The sequence below is a fragment of the Saccostrea cucullata genome, unplaced genomic scaffold, assembly GCF_032062105.1.
Source record: "Saccostrea cucullata isolate Sc308-1 unplaced genomic scaffold, CSIRO_AGI_Scuc_v1 ctg3806, whole genome shotgun sequence".
NCBI lineage: Eukaryota > Metazoa > Mollusca > Bivalvia > Ostreida > Ostreidae > Saccostrea > Saccostrea cuccullata.
In genome coordinates this window covers 24,141-47,883 of record NW_026933142.1, presented here as the reverse complement: position 1 = coordinate 47,883, position 23,743 = coordinate 24,141, and the positions used below count along the sequence as shown (strand labels likewise).

Below are 23,743 nucleotides of genomic sequence, written 5' to 3'. Positions count from 1 at the left end.
TTCCGGAAAATATCATTCTATCTGACGTTTTTAATTTTATTTTGAAATTGCGAGTTCCTCTAAATTGTTTACATGTATCTAGCGAAAATCTTTTACAAGAATTGTCTTATATTTATATAAATGGCAGCTAGACAATATCATCTTAAGTTCGGACCATCAGCAGCCGCTTCGGTTGACGCGTATGCTGAGTATAAAAGGTTAGATTTCTAAAGAAAATCGGTGTAAACAATATTTGTCTAGAATTTCCTCTGATCACATGTACATGGACAGATGGAGCTAGCTTTATGAATATGCAATGCAGCTATTGATCCTTAACTTCTTTTCGTTTCAATATGTTCAATACTTCTCTTAAAAGATCTAATCTTTAACGACAGCCATGATAACTATCAGCTTTATTGGTTAAAATATTTATTATATTCCCATATTGAAGGTCTGGTACAATTACTAGATTTAGCTACGTAGCTTGATTTACCTACATAGCTTTATTTACCTACCTAAGGTAGCTTAATCCCTGTTGAGATTCTGCTGGCCAGGGCTAGATATTTGGACTGACACCGTCGCAGATTTTGCATGTTTTGTCTGCGACTGTGTCAGTCCAATTAAATATCTAGCCCAGCAGAATCTCAACAGGGATTAAAGGTAGCTTTATTTTCCAGCTACCAAATCAATTTATTTCTATAAAAAAGCATTTTTCTCAGGGTGTGCAGAAAACATCATTTTGATGCAGTGGTCATTTTCAACTTTGAACTCATCTGAAAACAACTCATGAAAAAATCCCTCTTGGAAAAATGTCTTTTTCTGCGCATTTGCAATCAAAATTCTGAAAGTTTTGGGGCTATGTATGACAGATAGAACAGTTACTCCTTGAATGAACTGACAAAGAAGTCCAGTTCCCGTTAACACGATAACAGGTCGGTAATTATTCAGCACAATGTGAAGTAATCATACTCAGCCATGCCTCACCACACGCATAAGAGAGGACAGTTAACCAAACAATGAAATTACATGTTTTGCTCTATATTGTCCAAACGCAGCAATGTATAAACTATCTCTGCTTTGGATTGTTTTTTTAAGCCTCCCTAATATGAATATCAATAGTCATTTAATTGCAATTTTTTGTCTCTTTTTTATAAAATGAAAACTTTGAAAAGTTGCATTGAAATAGCTAAATACCTACCTGAGGTAGGTAAATAAAGCTACGTAGGTAATTCTACCTACGTAGCTAAATCTAGTGATTGTACTGGACCTGTTTCGTTCCTAGTATTTTGAATACACTTTTCATCAATTCATGAAATAAACAGGTGTTCAATAGACAAGAGGATCATATAGATGTGTAAAACACAATTTTGGCAACTAAAGAATGTATTTTTAAAAAATTGTAATGAAATCAAATATCTGAACTGTAAATTAAAGATTTTTCAAGCTGAAACAAACAACTTTTTTAAATCATAGGAGGTAATGACTAACAACAGCATTCAAGAAAAGTAAACATTGAATTTCTAATTTTTCCCCTATTAAAATTTGGATATCAATACAGAGCTTTTTTGAGAAATGTTTAACAGTTCATGTTTGTATTTATTTTTAGGATAGTTGGGGATGATGATGGAGGAGTCTTGTTTACACCTGAACAATATGAAGCATACAAAAAGAGAGTCATCCCAATGGTGAGATACATGTATATTTTAAAATCTAATTTGGAGTAAAAGCATGCATATACATGTGAAACGGGAGAGGAGAACAATTCAGTAGACCAGACTGGGATTCGAATCCATGCCCCATGAATTTCCAGTCAGATGCTCTACCTGGCAGCTGAGCTATCTGGCCATCGGCAATGGAACCCGGCTGACTGCCACACACATATTAAGTGTTTCTGTAAAATAGAATTAATTTTTTTTTATATGTATATGACAAGATAGACATATTACTTGTAAGGAATTCATATCTCCATTGCAAGGAAATTCATTAACCTGTTAGAGAATATTGTATTGACAGTTTTTTTCTCAACTTTTATGTAAACTTTCAGAGATTTTTTTCAACCTTTCATATGTTTTATTTTCCTTGTTAGAGAATGAAGAACAGAATTTTCACTTGCTGGATTAACCCAGAGGGTATGGATTGTAAACTAGTAGGGCCTGAGACACTTTGCTTTTGCAATCACAGGTAAATAATAATATAATTTTAATTTGTGCACATATGAATTTTAATAAATGCCAGGTACTTTTCAATCACAGGTAATTGAAGATTTTTGAAATACCATATGTATTAGATATAAACAATGACAATTATTATTATTCTCTAAAGCCAAATTTACTTTTCGTGAAATTACATTTGAAATGTATTAAAAGCAACAAATGCAGTTATATACATGCACCCTTTATAGAATTTAATGAATATGTATGGTACCATAAATGCACATACAATATATATGGTATTATAATAATGTATAAGTTGGGTGTACATACATACAATTTTAAACAACTGAAAGTTCAGAACATTAACAGTTACTGTATTAAACACCTTTAAATGTTTTCTCAGATACAGACAACATAAAACAGATTTTGAGGTCCTCCCACAGGACCGTCCCATCCTGTTACCCTGCAAGGTCAAAGGTTGTGGCTGCTACTCCTACGAATACGTCCCACTGAATGGAAGTCAGTCCATCCGATGTACATGTAAACACTTCACCGAGGAGCACACAGCCAAAGCCCCACACAAGTGTAAAAGTGGTAGGTTATACTTGTAAAATTAACCTTATTGTTAATTATTTATTTACTTAATTTTTTGTGGCTGGCATTCATCTTGTATGACAGGTAAAACAGGACTAGATAATTAACTTGATTGGATCATGATTAATTACTTTTAGATAATCGTACATGAAATCTGTCTATTAATCCAACATTCACTAGGATACAAATTTTGTGTTGGAATAGACAAGGTATCAGATTGCACAGTGTAAAGAACAAAGAAATACTTTATACTGTAGATTCCTAATTATATGCGAGGAATTAATTATCGCGTAATTTCGCGAGAAGCAACACTTGCGAAATAAAATACCGTATAGCGGGTTTTCTTGGCGGGTGTAAAATTTGGCGTTTTGCCTGCTCAAAGGTATACCAATAATTTGAGCGTAATTTATTTTAGCGGACACAGGGCTTTAGTTCTTTGCAGATAAACACTAAAAATAGTAGTGAATATTTTAGTGATTAAAATTTTCGCGGACTACCATCAAAATGCCAAAATAAGCCAAAATTAGCACCCCGCTAAAATAACCCGCTATACCGTAACTCGCTTTTATTTTTATGGTGCTGAAATCCATGTAAATTCTATTGATGAAGCGTCCATTCGCGAATTATTATTCTTGCTATTTGACGTTAGAGAGCCGTCTCGCGATAATAAGTACTCGCGAAAAATAAGGAATCTACAGTAGTAAAATAGGAAAGAAATTTAACGTCGGAATTCACAGTGTGATAGATTACCAGGTACTCAAGTGTCGGATTAAACAGTTTTCTCTGTACTAACAAAAACTTTTCATAAAGGTTTCCTAAACAGTGCACATAATGATGAAAGAAAGAAAAATATTTTTGTTTGTTTGTTCTGTTTTTTTGCATTAAACCACCAATTTGATCTATAGATACATGTACAGTATAATCAACATAATTGATGTGACATTATATATGCCAATATTCATAGAGGGTTTCCACTTTTCTTCAGGCAAGTGTGGTTGTACCGGATTCCACAGCTCCTTCACATGTGGTTGTGGAAATCCCTACTCAGCTCATGAGATGCTGATCGAGACTAAGGATGAGAGGGTAGCCCGGGGTCATCCCGTGGGTCAGGACGTCCCTTACCAGGCCATGGGAGGGATCACTGGCTTCTCCTCACTAATGGATGGGTATATGAGACTGGATCCAAGTGGCATAGGTAACTTGGATTATAGTTCAAGAAGTATTTTATTCATGATATAGAAAATAGAATACAATGGACATGGATTGAACAGTAGGCAAAAGTGGTCTATACTAGTTCTCTCCCTTGATTACCGTATAAGCAGAATTTTTAGCGAGGGTATTGGGATCGCTAAAATTGAATATTGCTAAAAATTAATTGCGGTTTATTTGTAATTGATTCTATAGTGAACATTTTAAAATTGCATTCAATTGCAGAAGTTTTACTTTATTTTGCATTAATTGCTCTTTTTGAGATCAATACTGTGATTCATCTATATGAAGATCAAGTCAAGGATAACTGTTCATCACTTTTTATTAGTGAGAACTTTTTTTCTGTGTAATTACAATAGATAATGTGCTTGCAAAAATACCAATCTCAAGTTAAACTTTAAGTGTACTTAAACGATTAGAGGTATAGTGCAAGCAGTATAATCCCAATTCATGAAAATTTTTTGTCTCACAAATAAAATGTAAATGTCCTTTAATATTGCTAAAAAAAGGGTGTCATGAAAATTAATTTTTCAGCAGTAGATTAAAAAAATGTAATGGAAATTTGTAAATATATTTATATTAATAATAGGAGCGCCCTCTAAGGAGTTTCTGGAACAGCCAATCACAGCCTCCGATCATCCATTCCTGAGATCCAATGTACAGTCCATAAAACACCATAAAATGATGCAAAGAGCCAGTAAAGGTATGAAACCACCATGCATTATATTCACTTGTTTTGTAAAGATGCCAGGAGAAAAATGTAAGGAGAATATGTTCTCTAACATTTCCTTCTTTTTTCACAATATATTTGTTAATCTTTCTTATCTTTTTTTATTTTTCGTATGAAGCTAATTAAAGTAAATTGAAAAATCTTGAGATATTGTAAATCGAAGTACATATTTAGAATGAAAAAATCATAAAAACATGTTAACCAGTAAATCTAAGGTTTCACTCATTAAATGAATAACAGTCAATATATAATTATATTTCAACTTCATTAGACAAAATTTGCTGATATACCCTCTCATAACATTTGTTTTTTGAAGTATAGCAGCCAGTCAGAGACTCCTGGCTAGGGAAGATGATAAACTTCAGACCTTTAACTACTTTGTTGTATATTTGTTTAAAACCAGGTAAGCCTACTGACAAAGAAGTTGATGAGGATTTGGCAGAAAGAATGTCTGCAATGAAGAAACCAGGAGAAACAGACATGGATTACTATGAGAGGAGATACCAAGAGAGGGTACTAAGGCCATAATAAAAAAAAAATTCCTAGTTTCTAATCCGAACTCTTTGAAAAATCTAGGCAGGCAGGTTTAACTTGATATTTTTTTTTTCCATTTTGCAATTTTTTATTGACCTGGTTAATGACCTGATTTATCTATAATACCAGCATGAAAGTAATAGTAGAGGTCCATTTATCTCTGAGTACACATATTTCTCAACCAATGACCCTTGTTTTATATATATTACAGCAGTTACCATCTTTTCAGCTGTCAAAATCATGCTGACATTCAAGGGGACTTAAACTAGTCTAGAGTTGAATGGTAGTTGAATACCGATCCCAATCAGAATTAAGACTGTTCCAATGAAAAACAGAAATATAAAAAAATTGGGGTGGGGGTAAAAAATAGAGGCAGGGATTAGAATCTAGGAATATTTTTATTATGGCCTAACATATTGCAAACTTATATATAATTAGGTCTTAATATATATTAATTTATTTTGCTGATTTCCTGAAAATAATTATAAAAGCGACTGATTTCTGCCAGTTTAATGAACTGATACACACCTATTTGGAACAACTATTGATTTCTTTTATTCATATGAAAAGTACCGATATGTTCAAAATAAAGTCATGCTTATAGTTAAAGCTATATTGTAAGGAAACTGCGCCTTCAGAAATCGACTTGCTTTTGGGGAACCGGAATCTTGCTGACTCTCTCAATGATATACTGAAACTGTATAATGTTTTGAAATAGCCGTTTAAATCAAATTGCTTTAACTTGAGTATTTTCAACATTTGTAATGATATTTTAGAGTCAACTTTTTATTTTAAGCAAAAAGCAGAACGTGAGCAGAGTAGAGCCAGAGTTCAGGCAACAAGGCAACTGGCCATCGGCAAACGTAACCCAGCACCATCAAAAATGGCAAAAAAGTGATCAGCAACTGATAAGTGATATATAATAATGTTTGACATGGAAGACCTTTTCAGAAAGCAAAGCTGTGATATCGAAAAAAATATATTAACACATAATGCCCCAGTACCTATTACATGTATTATTGAATGCCGTCCAACCCTTCATTTTGTTTTATTGTGTTACTGTTTTATATCAATTGGTCCAGGATTTTGTTTTAATTACCAGGGATATAATAAGATAAAAGTCAAAGTTAAAACTGAGTCTATTCAAGAGGTAAAAAGCCTCAGGATCAGGGGTTCTCGAGTTAGGTTGCAATCGGCTGATCACATAGGAAGAAGTATTAATTCCTTGAAAATCTTCTTTTTTATACCTGGAACATTAACAAACAACTCGCGTTGGTATAAAGAGCAAAGATGCCTTTTAATCTTTAATTTTGTAAAATTTATTGCTCTTGTTAAAAGGACCTGTTTTACTGAGCACTTGACAAGTTTATACAGTGAGACATGTCTAATCTGACACTTACATATTTCACAGGGTGAAGGATTGCACAGGTTTCTGAATAAATAGTTTTCACTGTTGTAAAAGAAAATCAGTGTCAGGAATTTCTTGAAGATTTAATATCACACAAAGATTATTTCTAACAGAATACATTTTTACAGTAGTCATTTTGTTTTATGATATTTATACAGTGAGACATGTCTAATCTGACACTTACATATTTCACAGGGTGAAGGATTGCACAGGCTTCTGAATAAATAGTTTTCACTGTTGTAAAAGAAAATCAGTGTCAGGAATTTCTTGAAGATTTAATATCACACAAAGATTATTTCTAACAGAATACATTTTTACAGTAGTCATTTTGTTTTATGATATTGAAAATTTGCTTTTGCCCCCCCCCCCCCCAAAGAAAAGAAAAGGAAGGCATGTTTTAATGATATCATTTTGAGAAGTACACAGATTGCTTGATATTTCAAAAATCAACTTTTTAAAAAAAATTGCAAAACCATACATGAATGTGTTAAAAACATGTACCGGTAATGGAAGTTTAGTGCCAAAGTTTTCACATTTTTTTTAGAAAAAAAAATGGTGATTTCATTTTTGTTGCAGTCTTGTTTTGTATGATAAATGTTCATTAATGCTTTAATTTTTTTAAATAAATTTGTTTTAGAAAAAAAATGTGTCCATTATTTTTTTTTTCCTGATTGCAAAAAGAAAAAAAAGAGATTAAGGATCATGCAAGAACCACATTGTAAGTTATATAACGAAAATCATGGGTATAAATTATCTGAGGCCTAGTTGCAAATGAACCCAAGAACATATTGCTTATTACAATTTGACTTGCATGTACATTGTACCTGTACATTTACACAGAATAACCTATACAATACGAGTACAGATTTTCATGGAAAACTTTTTTTAAAATACATTTTATTTAAATCAAATTACAAAGAGCGAAGAATTTTTGTACTATCATCTTGAAAGAAAAGTAGACCAGGTTGGCAGCCCGAGAAAAGCCAGTAAATGAGAAACTTCAAGGGTACAGCAATATACTGTAAACCAACTTTTATTCGCGACGACTTATTTCGCGATTTTCCAGGGATAAACTAGTTCGCGACGATTAATTTTCGCGATCAAGCCTTTTTGATCTGTTTTTAATAGACACATACACTTTAAGGACAGGTTCGCGGCGAGAAATATTCGCGATGACCAGGCCCTCGCGAACTTCGCGAAAATTACTCGCACGCGATGTAGGTGTTGAACAGATGTAGATATTCAAAAGCTCCGAGGAATATTAGTTAGAAAATTTAAAATCACAAAATTTTATCTAGTAGAAAGCCAAAAACAAAATTTTACAGCTAATTTAATATGTTTGTGACCTACATGTACTCTCACTATGAAGAAATTTTCTTGGTACTGATTCCGTATACCTTGAAATATGCATATATGACTCCAAATGTTGAGACTAATGATGACAAAAATGATGCATATCCTACATGTGTAATGACCAAGGTGATGGCCGGAAGACGAAAATCGAGGCTAAAATTATTCCTATAGTTAATATTTGATAAAATTAATAGATTTCATTTGACTGACTGAAACGTTCTTTTCTGAACTTTAATAGTAATATAATAAAGTAATACAGTTGTATAATTATGAAATGTAAGTCTCCGTCAAAACTTACAGAAGACGATAATGCCATTCTACCTTTTGGAGGAGGACAATGTAATGCTTAGTCAAATGGAATTACTTTTTTGAGAAAAGATCCTGATGTTTTAACTTGGTAAAAGAGCATCGTAGTGCTAACTTAAACCCGGCATTCCAAGTTTCCAGGGGGTCCGTAATTGCTCTTAACTCAGTTGATATTATTTTAATTACGACTTTTCAACTTTATACATAACCATTCCCCATGATAAATTAAAGTCCAGGCTTTTTTGAAAAAGACGTTAATGGTAATCTAACAACCAAGCTCTATGATAAACGTGATGGCTTTAACTTTTCTATATTCAACTGCCCTTACTTATGCAGCAAAATACCTTCATCACCTGCATACGGAATTTATCTCTATCAGTTGATTCAATACGCAAGAAAATGCTCTATGTATGAACAATTTCTAAAACGAGGTAAATTATTGACAAACCAGTTGATGAAACAAGTATATCATCAGTTTTTGTTTTGAACATATTTTATTGTATAATTTATACAATGGGATTGGTAACAAGTTCTTGCAACTTAAAAAACCTCTCCCTAATCATCATCAGTCTCGTTTAAAGTCATTATTTCGTAAGTTCTATGGTCGATACAATGACCTTGTCAACAATACACTCTATCATTGAGTCAAAACAACGAACTGACTGACGTTTTTCATACTAATTGCTAATCCAGTATTTATACACTGAATTAACCACGGATTTTGACAATCATCAATTCCGATCATGACAAGGAGCACACGGCGGGTGTGACCGGTTGGCAGGGGATGCTCACTCCTCCATGACACCTGATCCCACCTCTGATGTTTCGGAGATCCGTGTTTGCTCTGCTACTATTTTGTCTTGTTTTATGGACTTTGATATTGAATACTGTTCGTTATCTCCATATCCTTCATTCAAATGAATAAGCAGCCAATATACTGTAACCTAATCACCTACATAAAGGGTTTATAAATCCCTGTTGATTCGATACTCAAAAGCATGTTCTACGTATGTACTGTTTCGAAAACGAGAAACTTTATTGAGTTGATGGAACAAGATTATTAACAGTCTATAGTTTAAAGTCATAATTTCGTACGTTCTATGGTCGATATAATTACCTTGACAGCAAATACAATTTACCTTTGAGTCAAATGCTGACTGAAGTTTTTCGCACTAATTGTAAGACCATCAGTTACACACTGAATTGTTGACGAATTTTTCCGTTATTTTTCGATCATGACAAGGAGCACGCTGCGGGTGTGACCAGATGGTAGGGAATGATCACCCTTCCATGGCACCTGATCTCAGCTCTATCTTTGAGGTCAGTGTTTGCTCTACTCCTGATTTGCAATACTAAAATGGACTTCTGAGCTTGAATACTGTTCGTTTCTCCAAATATTTCATTCATATTGATTACAAACTGTTACAGAACAAATTGCTGTTTTCTAAGATAGACATACAAAGATCATAAACTTAATGTGGTAAAATGCAGCATAAAGTTAACTTTTTCTAAAATGATTTCTTCAGCATCGATCAAAATTCCACGCCCTCCAAAAAATCTTTCCTTTTGTTCGACATATTGGAACATTTCAGATTTTGCAGATGTTAAATAACTGTCCCCTGTCGATGTCAGTGTTTTCAATTACCTTTACATATCGGTGACGTTGTAAACTTTACAAGTGGTACCTGGGACAGATAAATGTCATAAACCCATTTATCTGCAAGGTACCCCCCGCACATTATGAAGAACATTTAATGGAGTGAACAACATCAAATTTATAATGACTCGAACAATTTATCAACAATGTTTACGTCAGCCATTGGAAAAATCAGAAAACGCAGCAAAAATTAATATGTTTTAAAGTGCATTACAAAAATGACAAGTGTTAAGGGCGCTAACAGAACGTCAAAGGAGAGAAAATTCATTATTTTTACCTGTCTATCCGTAATAAATTATTAAATAGGTTGGAACTCTCTTTTCCTTTTTTTTCAAAATTACACCTAATAGATCAACTTACTTCTGTTGTATAATGTTAGAATATACTCTCGTCCAGAACTAATTGCATCTTATTCATAATTCCCTTCCTAAACTAACATATATATCCTACATACTAATAATAAGTGTATTATTATAGTGCCAAAGTCAACAAATATTTCATCCTTCGAAGGAATTTCAGAATCTAAATGCAAGAAATGTCTATTCCTTCTTTATCAGTTTTATAATTTTACGGGCGATTTAAATCTCTTTGAAGGCTACTTAATACATATGTTTTAAATATGTTTAAATATGAAAAATATGTTTACTATAAAGAGAAGAAAGTCTTATTCCGGCAAGTGTCCGCATGCCAACGGAAAAAATTCTAAATGGCCACTCAGATTCAATTTGATTTTAAAACTTTATTACATCCGGGTTCTTAATTGAGAATTATAGTATATTTATAGACATCCCTTATTAAATGAAATAATTTATAAGGGCTTTTTAAATAATGACTATAAATTATATGTAATTTCTTTTAATGGTATCGTTATTTTTTTTACTTTATGAAAGTTTCAAAGTTGATGACAATATATTATGGTTTCTTTGAATCTGTGATAAATATATTTTAATAGGAATCTTGACAGTTTTTACAAGAAGTTTTGTGATGTTAAATGTTACTTCCCCAAATGGGTTCAGGCATAAAACGTTTGAAAAGCCCCCAAGAGATTAATACATGTATATATATCTTGTCCAAACACATCTTATTATACCTAATAAAAGCTTTCTACGAAAACACAGCATAAATTTATCAAATTAAAACATGCTTTAAAGGTTAGAGGTAGTTATCCGGGAAAATCGAGGCTCGGTGTCCTTAAACGGAAAGATCATGTTAATGTTTCCACTTTTAATCTTCATCGAGATTATGTCTTTTTAATAGATAATCACATCTTTAACACCTGCAGAGTTTAAATACAGTAGCTATAGATTTATTCATTAATACGTATGTACCCCACTCAAGTGGGGACATTTAAGTTTATTAAACTATAGTGTGCAACATGTTGCCAACACGAATGAATATAAAATTTAAATGTTTTAAAAACTTAGGTTCATCAAAATGTTTCTAAATATACCGTCCCTGGTTGACCGAGTCAATTACATTGCTGTATTTTCACAATACTTAATTATGTCCGGGTATTAAAATTATCAAAGTATAATCCTGTTAGATATGTATACCAAATGAACCTCCCTTTAACTCTGAGAGCAAAATTCAAAAATCGATTCGTCAATGTTAAATTTTTTGTGTAGAAAGCAGTGGTTACATTTTAGATTTCTTTATAATCAAGGGTTCTTAGAGGCTGGTGTAAATGACGTGTCATTGATGCATGTTTTAAACAAATAAAGTATCCTCAGAGACTTTTCGGCATCAAAAGATGGGAATTAGACGTTTGAAAGTTGTGGTTTTTCTTTTAAATAAATTCCTTTTATGACGCCTTTTGTACAATTCTATACGACTGTTTGTGTATTTCTTCCCTTTTTGACAGTTTCTATCCTAATTATATTTTAACAATGACCAATGAAAAAGACCGATCTGATTATCAGTGACCAAAAATAAGCTTTATATTTATATATTTAGATTTAAAAAATAAAATTCGATGAAGACAAGCCTGCCTGCATACCTTACTGTATGAGGGAGTAGCGCGCAGGGTTTAATGACAAAGTGTGACACGACGAGAGAGATATAAAAGGCTTGTCAACACACTACAAGTCATTTCACCGATACACGCGATCGAGAACGGATGGGTTTTAATTAACGCAAATCACAGACCTCATTAATACGAAATAAAGGAGTCTTACTATCGAGTTTTTCTGTGAATTTCTGTTGTTTATTGTTAATTAGTGCAATTGTCTGCGCGATAAGAGAAGTGTCAGTCTGTATTGGGATGTACTTAGCATGCTTAGATACTGAAGACAGAGCCAGTGCATTTTTACAATGTAGGACTCTGGCCTTGATCGTTTGTTTATATATGGAATATACTTATTAACTCTATGACTTTAATTGAATAAAACCAACATGCAGGACAAGATAGTGTCGTGTTTTGGGACGGGGTGTGATGAGAGATTTCAGTGTTATCAGTCAGCGGAGGACGCCAAGAAAGCCAAACAGAGGAACAAACAGATTAGTAAACTACTGAAACAGCACCAGAAGGAGGAACTCAAACGGCTCAAAATACTGCTCCTAGGTAAGGGTTCAATCTTAATACTGCTCAAACAGCACAAACAGAGGAGCTCAAACGGCTCAAAATACTGCTCCTAGGTAAGGGCTCAAACTGCTTAAAATACTGTTCCTAGGTAACGGTTCAAACTTAATACTGCTCCTAGGTAAAGGTTCAAAATTAATACTGCTCCTAGATAAGGGTTCTATCTTAATAATGCTCCTAGATAAGGGTTCTATTTTAATAATGCTCCTAGGTAAGGGTTCTGTCTTAATACTGCTCCTAGGTGAGGGTTCAAACTTAATACTGCTCCTAGGTAAGGGTAAGGGATAAAACTATTCCTAAGTCAGGGGTTCAAATTTAATACTGCTTATAGGTAAGGCTTCAAACTTAAAACTGCTCCTAGATAAGGGCTAAAACTGCTCCTAAGCCAGGGGTTCAAACTTAATACTGCTCCTAGGTGAGGGTTCAAACTGCTCCTAAGTCAGGGGCTTAAACTTCATACTGCTGTAAGATAATATGTTCAAGCTTAATACTGCCCTTAGCTAAGGGTTCAAACTGCTCGCTAGTCCTTTTCACCTTAACATTGATTCTTGGTAAGGGATTCAAACTTGATACTGCTCCTTGTTCAGGGTTTCAATCTTAACACTTCTCCTTCATCTTAAGTCAGGGGTTCAAACCTAATACTGCTCCAAAGTCAGTGGTATAAACTGAAAACTGCTCCATAGTAAGGGATCAAACTAAATGCTGCTCCTTAGCAAGGGGTTCAACGCAAATAATACTCCTTGGTGAGGTGTGAAAACTGAATACAGCAACTAAGTTAGATGTTTAGGGGTTCAGACTTAATACTGCTCTTTGGTTAGGGGGTCAGACTTATTCCTTCTCCTTGCTTAAGGTTTCAGACTCAGGTTACTTCTTCTAGCTAGTCAAAATGTTAATAAGGACACTTGTGAGTGTTCCTGAATGGAGAAAACTGTTTGTTTCTGTGTTATTAATATTTGTGTTGGTTGAAGCTTACCATTTCCAATCCTCCTATATATTTGTAAGGTCTACTCTCTTTTATAATTGTTTCTGTGGGACTGCATTTTATAACCCTAGCAAACGACCGTTAAGCATACAAAAAAGATAAAAACTTGTACTTTTCATCTAGATGTCCTGGCTTGCACCTTTGCTAAGTGCAATTCAATAAGCACAGGGTACAAAGATCCATTTAGCTGAAATATAAGAGGCCACTCGAAAATCATTTATATTTTATTGATAAGTGGAATTTATGTATTTATAATAGCTTTATATATTTGTTTTAACCGACTTAACATCCTTGTAAAAGTGCGTGCAAGTACATTGACAAAATATACGTGCTATGTCGTTCATAGTTCACGATGAATTATAAACAAACTCCACGCGTTCACCATTTGTAAGCACTATTGCGCAATCCTGAAAACAAGCTATCAAAGGTTCTTCAGGACTTTATTCTGTGGCGATTCGAATGTCAATTGTGTAACAACAAAATAATTGAACTTTTGAATGCAGGACTTGATAACATTTTGTAGAAAAACCAAGTGTTTACATGAGATTACAGTTATCTTCCGTGTGTTGACATGCGAACTTTTGGAGCAGTATAAAGGTATCGTACATCGGACCTTTATCACGGGAACAAAGAATGAAACGTAGAACCTATAGATGTATTTATTACACAGACTTAATCCCCTGTCCCAATATCGTCATCGCTTTCTTCCGGTCCTATTTTCTACTATCAACAGGAATTATACTGGACTAACTAGTTTAAAGTTATCAAAAAGATTTATGAAAAAGACCTTCTCTTTCAAGATATCAATGCCAAACGTGTTGGAATTCTCACCAAAACGAAAGTTACTCAGCGACAAACATACCTAAATGACACAACACCTTTGTCAGGTTAAGAAATAGTCGTGACGTCAGTCAGAATTAGGTGGCATACATTAAATCTTTAACAGAACTTATGGCCAAACATAACATTTTTAGGCATTTTAAATTAATTATTCTTATTTCATGCTAATTTTAACATCAAGCAATTTCTCAAAGTCGACTTTGCTACAGGTGTGAAACTGGTCCAGTTCTGATAACTCGGTTATTAATTGCAATGCGCTAATTCAGTGTCACTTTTCCTAGTTTTTTGTACTATGTGACATTGTTAGGGTGAGAGAATCACAAGTCTAAGTTTTTTTCCTGTTTTTGTCATTACAGGCACGGGTGAGTCAGGAAAGAGCACCATATCAAAGCAGATGAGAATCATTCACATCAATGGCTTTACAATGAGGTAAATATTGTTAAATCGGCTGGTTTCCCCGTGTGGTACAAGCTGTAACGCCCTTTTACCACCATTAAGCTGTATAGAAATGACAATGTCTTATACTACTGATCTACAAAAGAGAAAAAAATGAAAAAGTGACCCAGCAACAAAATTAACACAAGATTCTCTACAGAGAGCCATCCATCAAACCATTTTCCTTGATTATTTTTGGAAACAATTCCTCTTTCATTGTGGCAACCTCTGAAAAGTACACTAGAAACATGTATTTTCTTCTTGATTCAGTAGGTCAAATGCTTGTACTTGTTCTAAAAGAGAATCTAATGCATGTTTTTATGTTTTACAGAGAACGACTGGAAAAAATATGTGATATTAGAAAAAACATCAAAGAATCGATTGTGGTAAGAAAGTCTCCGTACATTTATTTCATTGATGAGTTCTTTGTGAATGAAATGGCGTTATTGTAGCTGGCGATTGATCACAACTAATCAATCAAGTAGATCTCTGTTAAATGTCTTCAATGTTTTCCTATTGATATTGCTTCCTTTTGTGATACCATGTTTAATGCAATCAATAACGGTGATAAATATCTTCGCTCTCTCTATATATAGGTGTTGCTTTTGGCAATGCATCAACTCGACATTCCATTGGAAAAAGAAGAAAGTAACGGGAGCCGAGATTTTATTCTGAGGGAGGCGGGTAACCCTGACCTTCACAGAACAAGTGTAAGTGACACCCAAGTAAAAACAAATCATAAAATAAAATTTATTCAAAACTGTTTGATATTCAATTTTCAAATAGAAATAGAAATACAGCTAACATTTAATTTTCTATCCATCAATAGGAATTTCTGGACCACGCAGACATGTTGTGGGCGGATGCTGGGGTTCAGGCCTGTTACAGCCGATCACACGAATTCCAACTGATCGACTGTGCTAAATAGTACGTACCTCTTGGTCTCTCTAAACATAGAGTTCGTGGGGGAGAATCTGACAATTCATTGAAAACTATCATGACCTCTTTCAACAATTACTCTCAAAATGACATGTTTTCAACCAAATACATTTCATAACATTTGTTTAATAAGTGCAATTCAATCGTTTTTAGCTTCCTGGATAAACTCCACGAAATCAAAAGTCCCGCTTATGTGCCCTCAGACCAGGATATTTTGAGGTGCCGTTGTGTGACCACCTCTATCCAGCACATCGAGTTTGAGGTCCCGGATGGAGGGAACCAAATTAAATTTAATGTGTACGACGTCGGTGGACAGCAAGGAGAACGTAAGAAGTGGATCCAAGTGTTTGACAGTGTGACCGCCATTTTATTTGTTGTGGACTGTAGCAGTTTCGATCAGACACTTCGTGAGGATCCAACTAAAAATAGACTTTTAGAAGCTTTGGAGAACTTTGACCAAGTCTGGAACAATAGATTTCTTCGATACGTTTCTGTGCTTCTCTTTATAAACAAAATAGACATTTTAGCTGACAAGATCGCCAGAGGGCGCGACATCTCAGAGCTTACCAAGAAGTACCCCGACATCTTCCCAGACTTCGACAAATTCAATCCCTCAAGTAACTATCCTTTACTAAAATACTGTTACAGCTTTTGCGTGAAGATATGTCTGGTTTTTAGCATTATTATTAATTGGTGTTTTTCAATGTACTTTTTTATCTTTCAGATGCTGAGAAACTGCAGTTCTTAGAAGCTTTTCCATCCACCGATTCCGAACCAAGGAAAAAATCCCGTACAACGTCTCGTCCTGATGTCCATCCTGACACAGTTAAAACAGCCGTCTACATTAAGCATCTATTCATGGTAGGTCCTTATTGTCATTGAGAAGTGTTTAACCTGAGTACAAGGAAATTTTATCAGTCGTTAAGGAAAACGGTTCGTTTCCTGTTGTAGACTTCTAGTTCGTTCTTGTATGCTCTGTACATTTATGCCATTTAAACATTTAATCGTCTTGTTATCTTAAGTCTAATTTTAACCTCCTTTTCCAGAAAATCGTGAAAGGAGAACTTAACCTGAAAAAAAGAATTTCAAAGCAGGAAAGAAACTGGCACGATGAACATAGCTGTGAATATTTCTACACATGCGCAATTGACACAAATAATGTTCAGCGTGTGATGAATGGTTGCCGAACACTCATTATACAAAATCATCTGAGAAGATTCGGCATCATCTGATTTACATGTTACTTTACCCTGCAGATAAGACAGGTATCCATGCTTCCGACTTTGTGATAATAACTCTAGTCAGACGGTGAGTTTGTGACTGTCCTGTTAATACTCGTTCCAGGAGAGGTTTTATATTTTATGCTGCGGAAATGACTTCTTAATGACTTAATATTCGTCATCAATTACCCAGACAATTTTTTTTAAATTTCATGCTGCGGAAATGACGTCTTAATGACGTAATATTCGTCTCAATTACCCAGATTTATGTATATCTCGTGAGATCCTGAGTTACGGAGACTGGGAACTATTTAAATATGTCTCCTATATTTTATTATATCAATATTTTAACGTTTGATAATATATAATGAGTCTTTCTATATCCATGCACGTATGTTACATATATACAGTGTAAATATAGTTGATTTTAAGATTATTATTTTCAGACATTTTATGATCATGTTACGCTGTTTTAATAAAACAATGAAATATTAATTCCTTGTTGTTTAGATTGGTTAAACTATTTCAGTACAGAAAGGATGTAAAATTCGTTTATTGAATCGGACAATCATTAGTTAATGTTATTCCGAAGAAAAATATAAAATGCTACTGTATGGAGCTATGCACTGTGATTGACTTAGCTGTGGGTGGGTGACTTAATTCTGATTGAATCGAGCATACATTAGATTCAAGTGAAGCAGATCTTAAAGCATTCTGCTACTTCCTTAATCTCATCAATAAGTATCATATCCTCCAGATTTGATATTACATATAATCCTCCAGATTTGTCGAAGCATAATTTATTACGTAATAAGATAAAATTGGCAGGACGTGCTATTTGCAGAAGTATCAGTTAATTCTGATTGTAATATCTTACATTAGATTTAAACTCGTCGCGTGTCTTTTGTACTAGATAGCTTTTGGACATGCTAAATCGTGTCTAAAATTTTAAAGTTCCAAGAATCGAAAGCGGAAACCAGTCCTTGTAAAAATCACACCTCTTTGGTCTGACGAAGATAATTTTGTGTGAAGATATTGGCCGACATGTAAAAATTAGTATGAAAGCAGCCAATCAACATTCCACGAAATAAATGATAGATTGTTTTTGGCAAGGTGGTTGTACTGATCATAGAATTGCACAATGTTGAGTCTAGAAAGGAGGCTGTTAATACCCTTGTTGCATCATTTTTTGTCAATAACTTGCTCATTTAACAAATAGTTCATACATAGAGCATGCTCTTGCGTATCAAATCAACTGGGAGACATATACTTCGTATTCAAGTTGCTAAATAAATGGGACGTTAAAGCCATATTACATTAATCATTAGGTTTTGCTGTTAGGATGCCATTACCGACTTTATTCTAGTTAAATCTCTGATATGTCAGACTCTACAGTAATCTTTTACATGTTTCATTTCCAGCTTAAAGTTAAATATCAAATAAACTTAGGAATGAAAATGAACATTCTTAATAAGTAAAACGTCATAAAATATAACTGTATGTTGAATTGAAGTCCACACCAAGAGAGTTCTTTTCATTTTGTTGTTTTTAATGTATTTTGCTTCATACGAATATATTAGAAGTATTTTAAATACAAGTATAAAAAGTAAAAAGGATTTATTGAAATACTTTTTAATCTTCAAAACAAATAAATCGAATTTGGGTAGTCATTCATGTACTAATGATGTATTTCTATACTACATAACAATGATAACATTTCTTACAGCCTTACCTATAGAGCTGGTTCCAGTAAATGTGAAACGAAATTTCTTTCTTAACTTTAAGGGCCTATTAAATAATGACAGCAGTGAAGAAACTCCGGTGTACCGTACAACAATATTTTGAGAAAATATTGAAATTTATGTGATATATAAGAAGTTATAAGGAACAACATAGTATTCATGCTCAAAAGTCCATTAAACAATACAAAATAGGAGCAGAGGAAACACAGACCTCCGAAACATCAGAGGTTTGATCAGGTGTCATGGAGGAGTGAGCATCCCTTGCTGACCGGTTACACCCGCCGTGTACTCCTTGTCATGATCGGAAAATAACGGAAGATCCGTTGTCGATTAAGTGGGTAAATAACGCCGATACAATAAGTATGAAAAATGTCAGAGGAATTTGACTTAATGATAAATTGTATTTGCTGACAAGGTTATTGTATCGACCATAAAACCTACGAAATGACTTGAAATGTAACTGTTTATATTCTTGTTTAAACAACTTGTTTGTCGATAATTATGTTCCCCAAGAGAAGTGACCAATATAATAGATATAGCCGCAACTTTTCTATTTTTTCTTGAAATGCTTTGAAACTCATAATGTGAAGATATATTAGTAGCATATACATGATGACATGGTCAAAATAGCAAGATCTCACGCGCATGCACGTGCGCTGCGCTCTGATTGGCTGAAACTAAAGTCTCAATATCTTTCTTGTTTTTTCACAAAATCCTTTGAAATTTTGAACATAGCCATGCATTAGGATATCCTACAACATGATGTATAACAATTATCATAAAAGCATGTGCATGCACGTGCGCTGCAATCTGATTGGCTTAAACTTTAGATAGCTATAACTCCCTTGGTTTTCAACCAATCAGGATGGGATTTTGAACATAGATAGATATAATGGATTCCTACAAGAAGGCATGTCACCATGCACATGCATACACGTGCGTGTACGTGCGCTCCAATCTGATTGGCTGAAACTTTAAACAGCTATAACTCCCTTGGTTTTCAGCCAAACGGAGTGGGATTTAGAACATAGATAGATGTTATAGACTTCTACAAGAAGGTATGGTCATCATGCCCATGTATGCACGTGCTTCCACGTGAAATGAGTAAAATCAAAAATACACTTGAATGAGCATATTTTTTAATACGTTTGGATTAAATATTTTAATATTTAGTATATTTAATATATATATTGTGTTGACAAGATGATATGGTCATTATGCACATGCATTAACATGCGCACGCGTGTAATGCTAAAATTTGAATGAACTTGGTACACTTCTGGGTAAATGTTGTTAAAGTCTCAAATGCATAGAGTTTGTCTTATTTAATGAAGCTTACAGGAAATACTGCACCAAAAGGGATTTGGGGAGCGTTTGGGGAACATCTGTAACGGTCCCCGTTACAATTAGCACTAGTTATTATTAAGGTCTTCCGTCTTCAGCGGAAGACCTTACTGTTATTCTTAGGTTTCTTTTCCACTATTTTTATTATTATTATTATTATTATTATTGTTTTTTTTCTTACCGATTTTGTGCACGCGATTTCTCGAAAACGGCTCGCTCGATTTTCATGAAACTTTCAGGACTGATAGAGCATGGAAAAAACTAGATATATATTTTTTTGTTTTGATGACGTCACTTCCGGTTTTGAGATTTTCGCGTTTTAGTGATTTTCAGAGGGTCACTTTGTCCGGCAGTTTTCTGAAAACCCACTCAACACAGAAGCATGAAATTTTTAGTGATGCTAGAGCAACCTTTGGAGAAGTGAATTTCGTATATCGCAACCACCGGAAGTACGAAGTGCCGACGCTCGCTATGGCCCGAAAATTGTCCTATCAAGAATTTCAAAATTTTTAACACATTTTCTACGATAACTTTTTACCTAGAAATATTTTGTTAAAGCATGTAGAACAAAAGAAGTGTAGAATTCAAAGATCTTTCAAATGACATCTCGAAAAAAGGACTGGCCCTTAAAATTAAGGGCCTAGAGGGGCCGAAAGTTTTTTCTTTTTATCTCAAAAACTATTGAGAATTTGTAATGCGTCAAAGAAGCAAAGTTGTTCAAAATGTCAAGCTTAATCTATCGAAGTCGTCAAAATATGTCCGGCGTCGTCACTTCCGGCCAAACCGGAAGTAGTCGAAAAACTCGTATATTTGCCGTTCTTGACAAGTTTTTGGGTTACATTTGTCTCTGGGAGCATAAAAAGTAATTTTTCCGTCCGTCGTCGTCACTTCCGGTCAAACCGGAAGTAGCAAAAATATGGCTTATTTTGAAGGTTTTGATGCAAAATTTTATTTTTTTTCCAAATTTTGTGCACGCGATTTCTCGAAGGCTACTGGATGGAATTACATGAAATTTTCAGAAAAGTTGTGTCATAACATGAATTTGATCTATCTGAGCGATTTTTTGAAAATTCTTTTCTGGTGCCAAGTTAGGGGACATTTCCTGTTTTAAAATGACATTTTGTCTGTGGTTAATCTAAAGAACGGTAAAAGATATCAATGTGAAACTTTCAGGGATTATAGATCGTGATAGATACTAACCAGGACGCGACCTTTTGTTCGTCGTCAATACTTCCTGTTGTTAGGAGATGCGAATTGCAAAAAGTGTATTTTCTAACTTTTTTTGTTTTTCAATATTTTTCATTTATTTTTGGAATGTTAATAGAGACCCTTCTATTGATGTTTACTATATAAGTTGTTTGAATATTGGGTAATCTGAACTCTAGATATTAATATTTGAAAATCTGAAGCGGGCCCAAGATGGCGGCTGTCTCTGTCCATTCCGCCATTTCACGAGTAGGGGTTTATAGGGGCAGCTGAGCATTTGATTACACCATTCTGACATAAGGATACATGAAATGTGAAAAACTACTTGGACTTTCACGTAGTAGTACGTTGCAATTCAGTGTCAATCTTAAAACTTAATTTCCGTTTCACTGCTTTAGTGTAACTGGGCTGGGTACAATATGTAATGTGTACAATGTGTTAAATATACTTTCTTAACGTTGAAATAAAAGAAAGGCGATAAGAACATTATATTTATTTAATTTCATTGAAGCTAAAAACCTATTTAATAGATCAGTCCAAAGAAAAGGTGCGAATATTTACTCGTGGCGTTTGGCGCGAAATTATAAAAAGTGCCCCGCCTTTTCTGATTCGTAGAAAGGTATACTGTTGCAAAAGTATACACAAATATATTTAGAGCAGTACTCCCAATGGCTTAATGGTTTTCGCGTTGTGGATAAAAGAGAAAAAAACGCATTCACATTGGCGACCTGGGCTCAATCCTCCTTGTGACCAAAATTTTGAATCACTTTTCAGTTTGATTTTATAAGGTTTTTTTTCGTGAATCGGACGGAAGACCTCTCGTTGCTCGCAACGAGATTGTTTCTAGTTAAGGTCTTCCGTCTTCACGGAAGACCTTATAGTGATTCTATTGTTTCTTATTATTATTATTAAGGTCTTCCGTCTTCACGGAAGACCGTATAGTTATTCTACTGTTTCTTATTATTCTTTTGATTATTTTTTTTCCAAAATTTTGTGTGCGCGATTTCTCGAAGACTACTGGATGGAATTACATAAAATTTTCAGAAAAGATGCGTCGTAACATGAACTTGATCTATCTGAGCGATTATTTGAAAATTCTAATCTGGTGCCAAGTTACGGGACATTTCCTGATTTTAAAATGACATTTTGTCCACGATGAAACTCAAAAACTGTAAAAGATATCAATGTGAAACTTTCAGGGATTATAGGTCGTGATATTTACTATCCAGGACGCGACCTTTCGTTCGTCGTCGGTACTTCCTGTTGTTAGGAGATGCAAATTGAAAAAAGCGTATTTTCTAACTTTTTTGTTTTCTGATATTTTTTATTTATTTTTGGAATATTAATAGTGACCCTTCTGCTGATACTTACTATATAATTTGTTTGAAAACTAGTTAATCTGAACTCTAGATATTAATATTTGAAAATCTGAAGCGGGTCCAAGATGGCGTCTGCCTCTGTCAACTCCGCCATTTCGCGAGTAGGGGTTTATGGAGGCAGCTGAGCGTTTGATTAAACCATTCTAACATAAGGATACATGAAATGTAGAAAACAACTTGGACTCTCACGTATTAGAACTTTGCAATTCAATGTCAATCTTAAAACTTAATTTCCATTTCACTGCTTTAGTTTAACTGGGCTAGATACGATATGTAATGTGTACAATGTGTTAAATATACCTTCTTAACGTCGAAATAAAAGAAAGGCGATAAGAACGTTTTATTTATTTAATTTCATTGAAGCTATCACACCTATTTGATAGATCAGTCCAAAGACAAGGCGCGTATATTTACTCCTGGCGTTTGGCGGGAAATTATCAATAGTGGCCCGCCTTTTATAATTCTTAGACAGGTGTACTGTTGCAAATATATACACAAGTATATTTAGAGCAGTGCTCCCAATAGCTTAATGGTTTGCGCGTTAATAGATCACGTAGTAATTACGTTACAATTCTGTGTCAAACTAAAGATTTATTCCAGGGTCTTCTCAAACGCCTTCTTTAACTGGTTTTGGTTGGTTCTCAAAGTAGAAAAAGAAAAGACTAAATATGCAAATGAGAGATACCTATCATCATTTGTTTTGCAAGACGGAAAAACAGATCTTAAATCATAGTTATAAGTTATAGTTTTTCAAGAAACAATATCGATGCATGTATAGAGTAAGTATAAAACGTATAACCACTGTTTTTCCCGTGTGCACACTTGTGTGATATTAAACTAATAGAAAAGACAAAAATAAGAAAACAATTTTAATAAGATCGTCTAATGGAGTTTATATTAACATTCTTTTCTCAAAGATCTGAATCAAGTTATTGAACATAAATGGTATCTGATTCCTTGACTGTCGTAGAGCGAGGCATGTTTTTCGGCGAAATATTTCAACCTTTTTATGAAAGTGTAACTAATCGGCATAGTTCACTTCTGAGACGGAAATAAAAAAAAAGTTAAATTATAGTCATTTCACTACTTTTGTGTTACTTGTGTTAAATATATTTTCTAAACCTCAAAATGAAGGCTATGAGAACGTTCTTTTTT

General features: G+C 34.1%; 2 protein-coding genes across 2 annotated transcripts; both read left to right on the top strand.

Annotated features, from left to right (window-relative positions):
• The first annotated feature begins 56 nt into the window (after window positions 1–56).
• LOC134237390 (protein FAM221A-like) lies at window positions 57–6,120 on the top strand. Its single transcript, XM_062719496.1, has 8 exons — window positions 57–197; window positions 1,586–1,664; window positions 2,066–2,160; window positions 2,536–2,726; window positions 3,712–3,921; window positions 4,525–4,638; window positions 5,069–5,178; window positions 5,996–6,120. The coding sequence occupies exons 1-8, from the start codon at window positions 121–123 to the stop codon at window positions 6,095–6,097; spliced, it is 978 nt and encodes a 325-aa protein (XP_062575480.1). The 5' UTR covers window positions 57–120; the 3' UTR covers window positions 6,098–6,120.
• Window positions 6,121–12,002: 5,882 nt separating this feature from the next.
• On the top strand, window positions 12,003–17,412 carry LOC134237386 (guanine nucleotide-binding protein G(s) subunit alpha-like). The gene is given in 9 exon segments (XM_062719494.1): window positions 12,003–12,483; window positions 14,680–14,752; window positions 15,090–15,144; window positions 15,355–15,468; window positions 15,588–15,685; window positions 15,851–16,314; window positions 16,422–16,558; window positions 16,744–16,867; window positions 16,870–17,412. Coding segments are annotated over 9 exon segments (1,374 nt in total). The 5' UTR covers window positions 12,003–12,314; the 3' UTR covers window positions 17,010–17,412.
• Window positions 17,413–23,743: the final 6,331 nt, after the last annotated feature.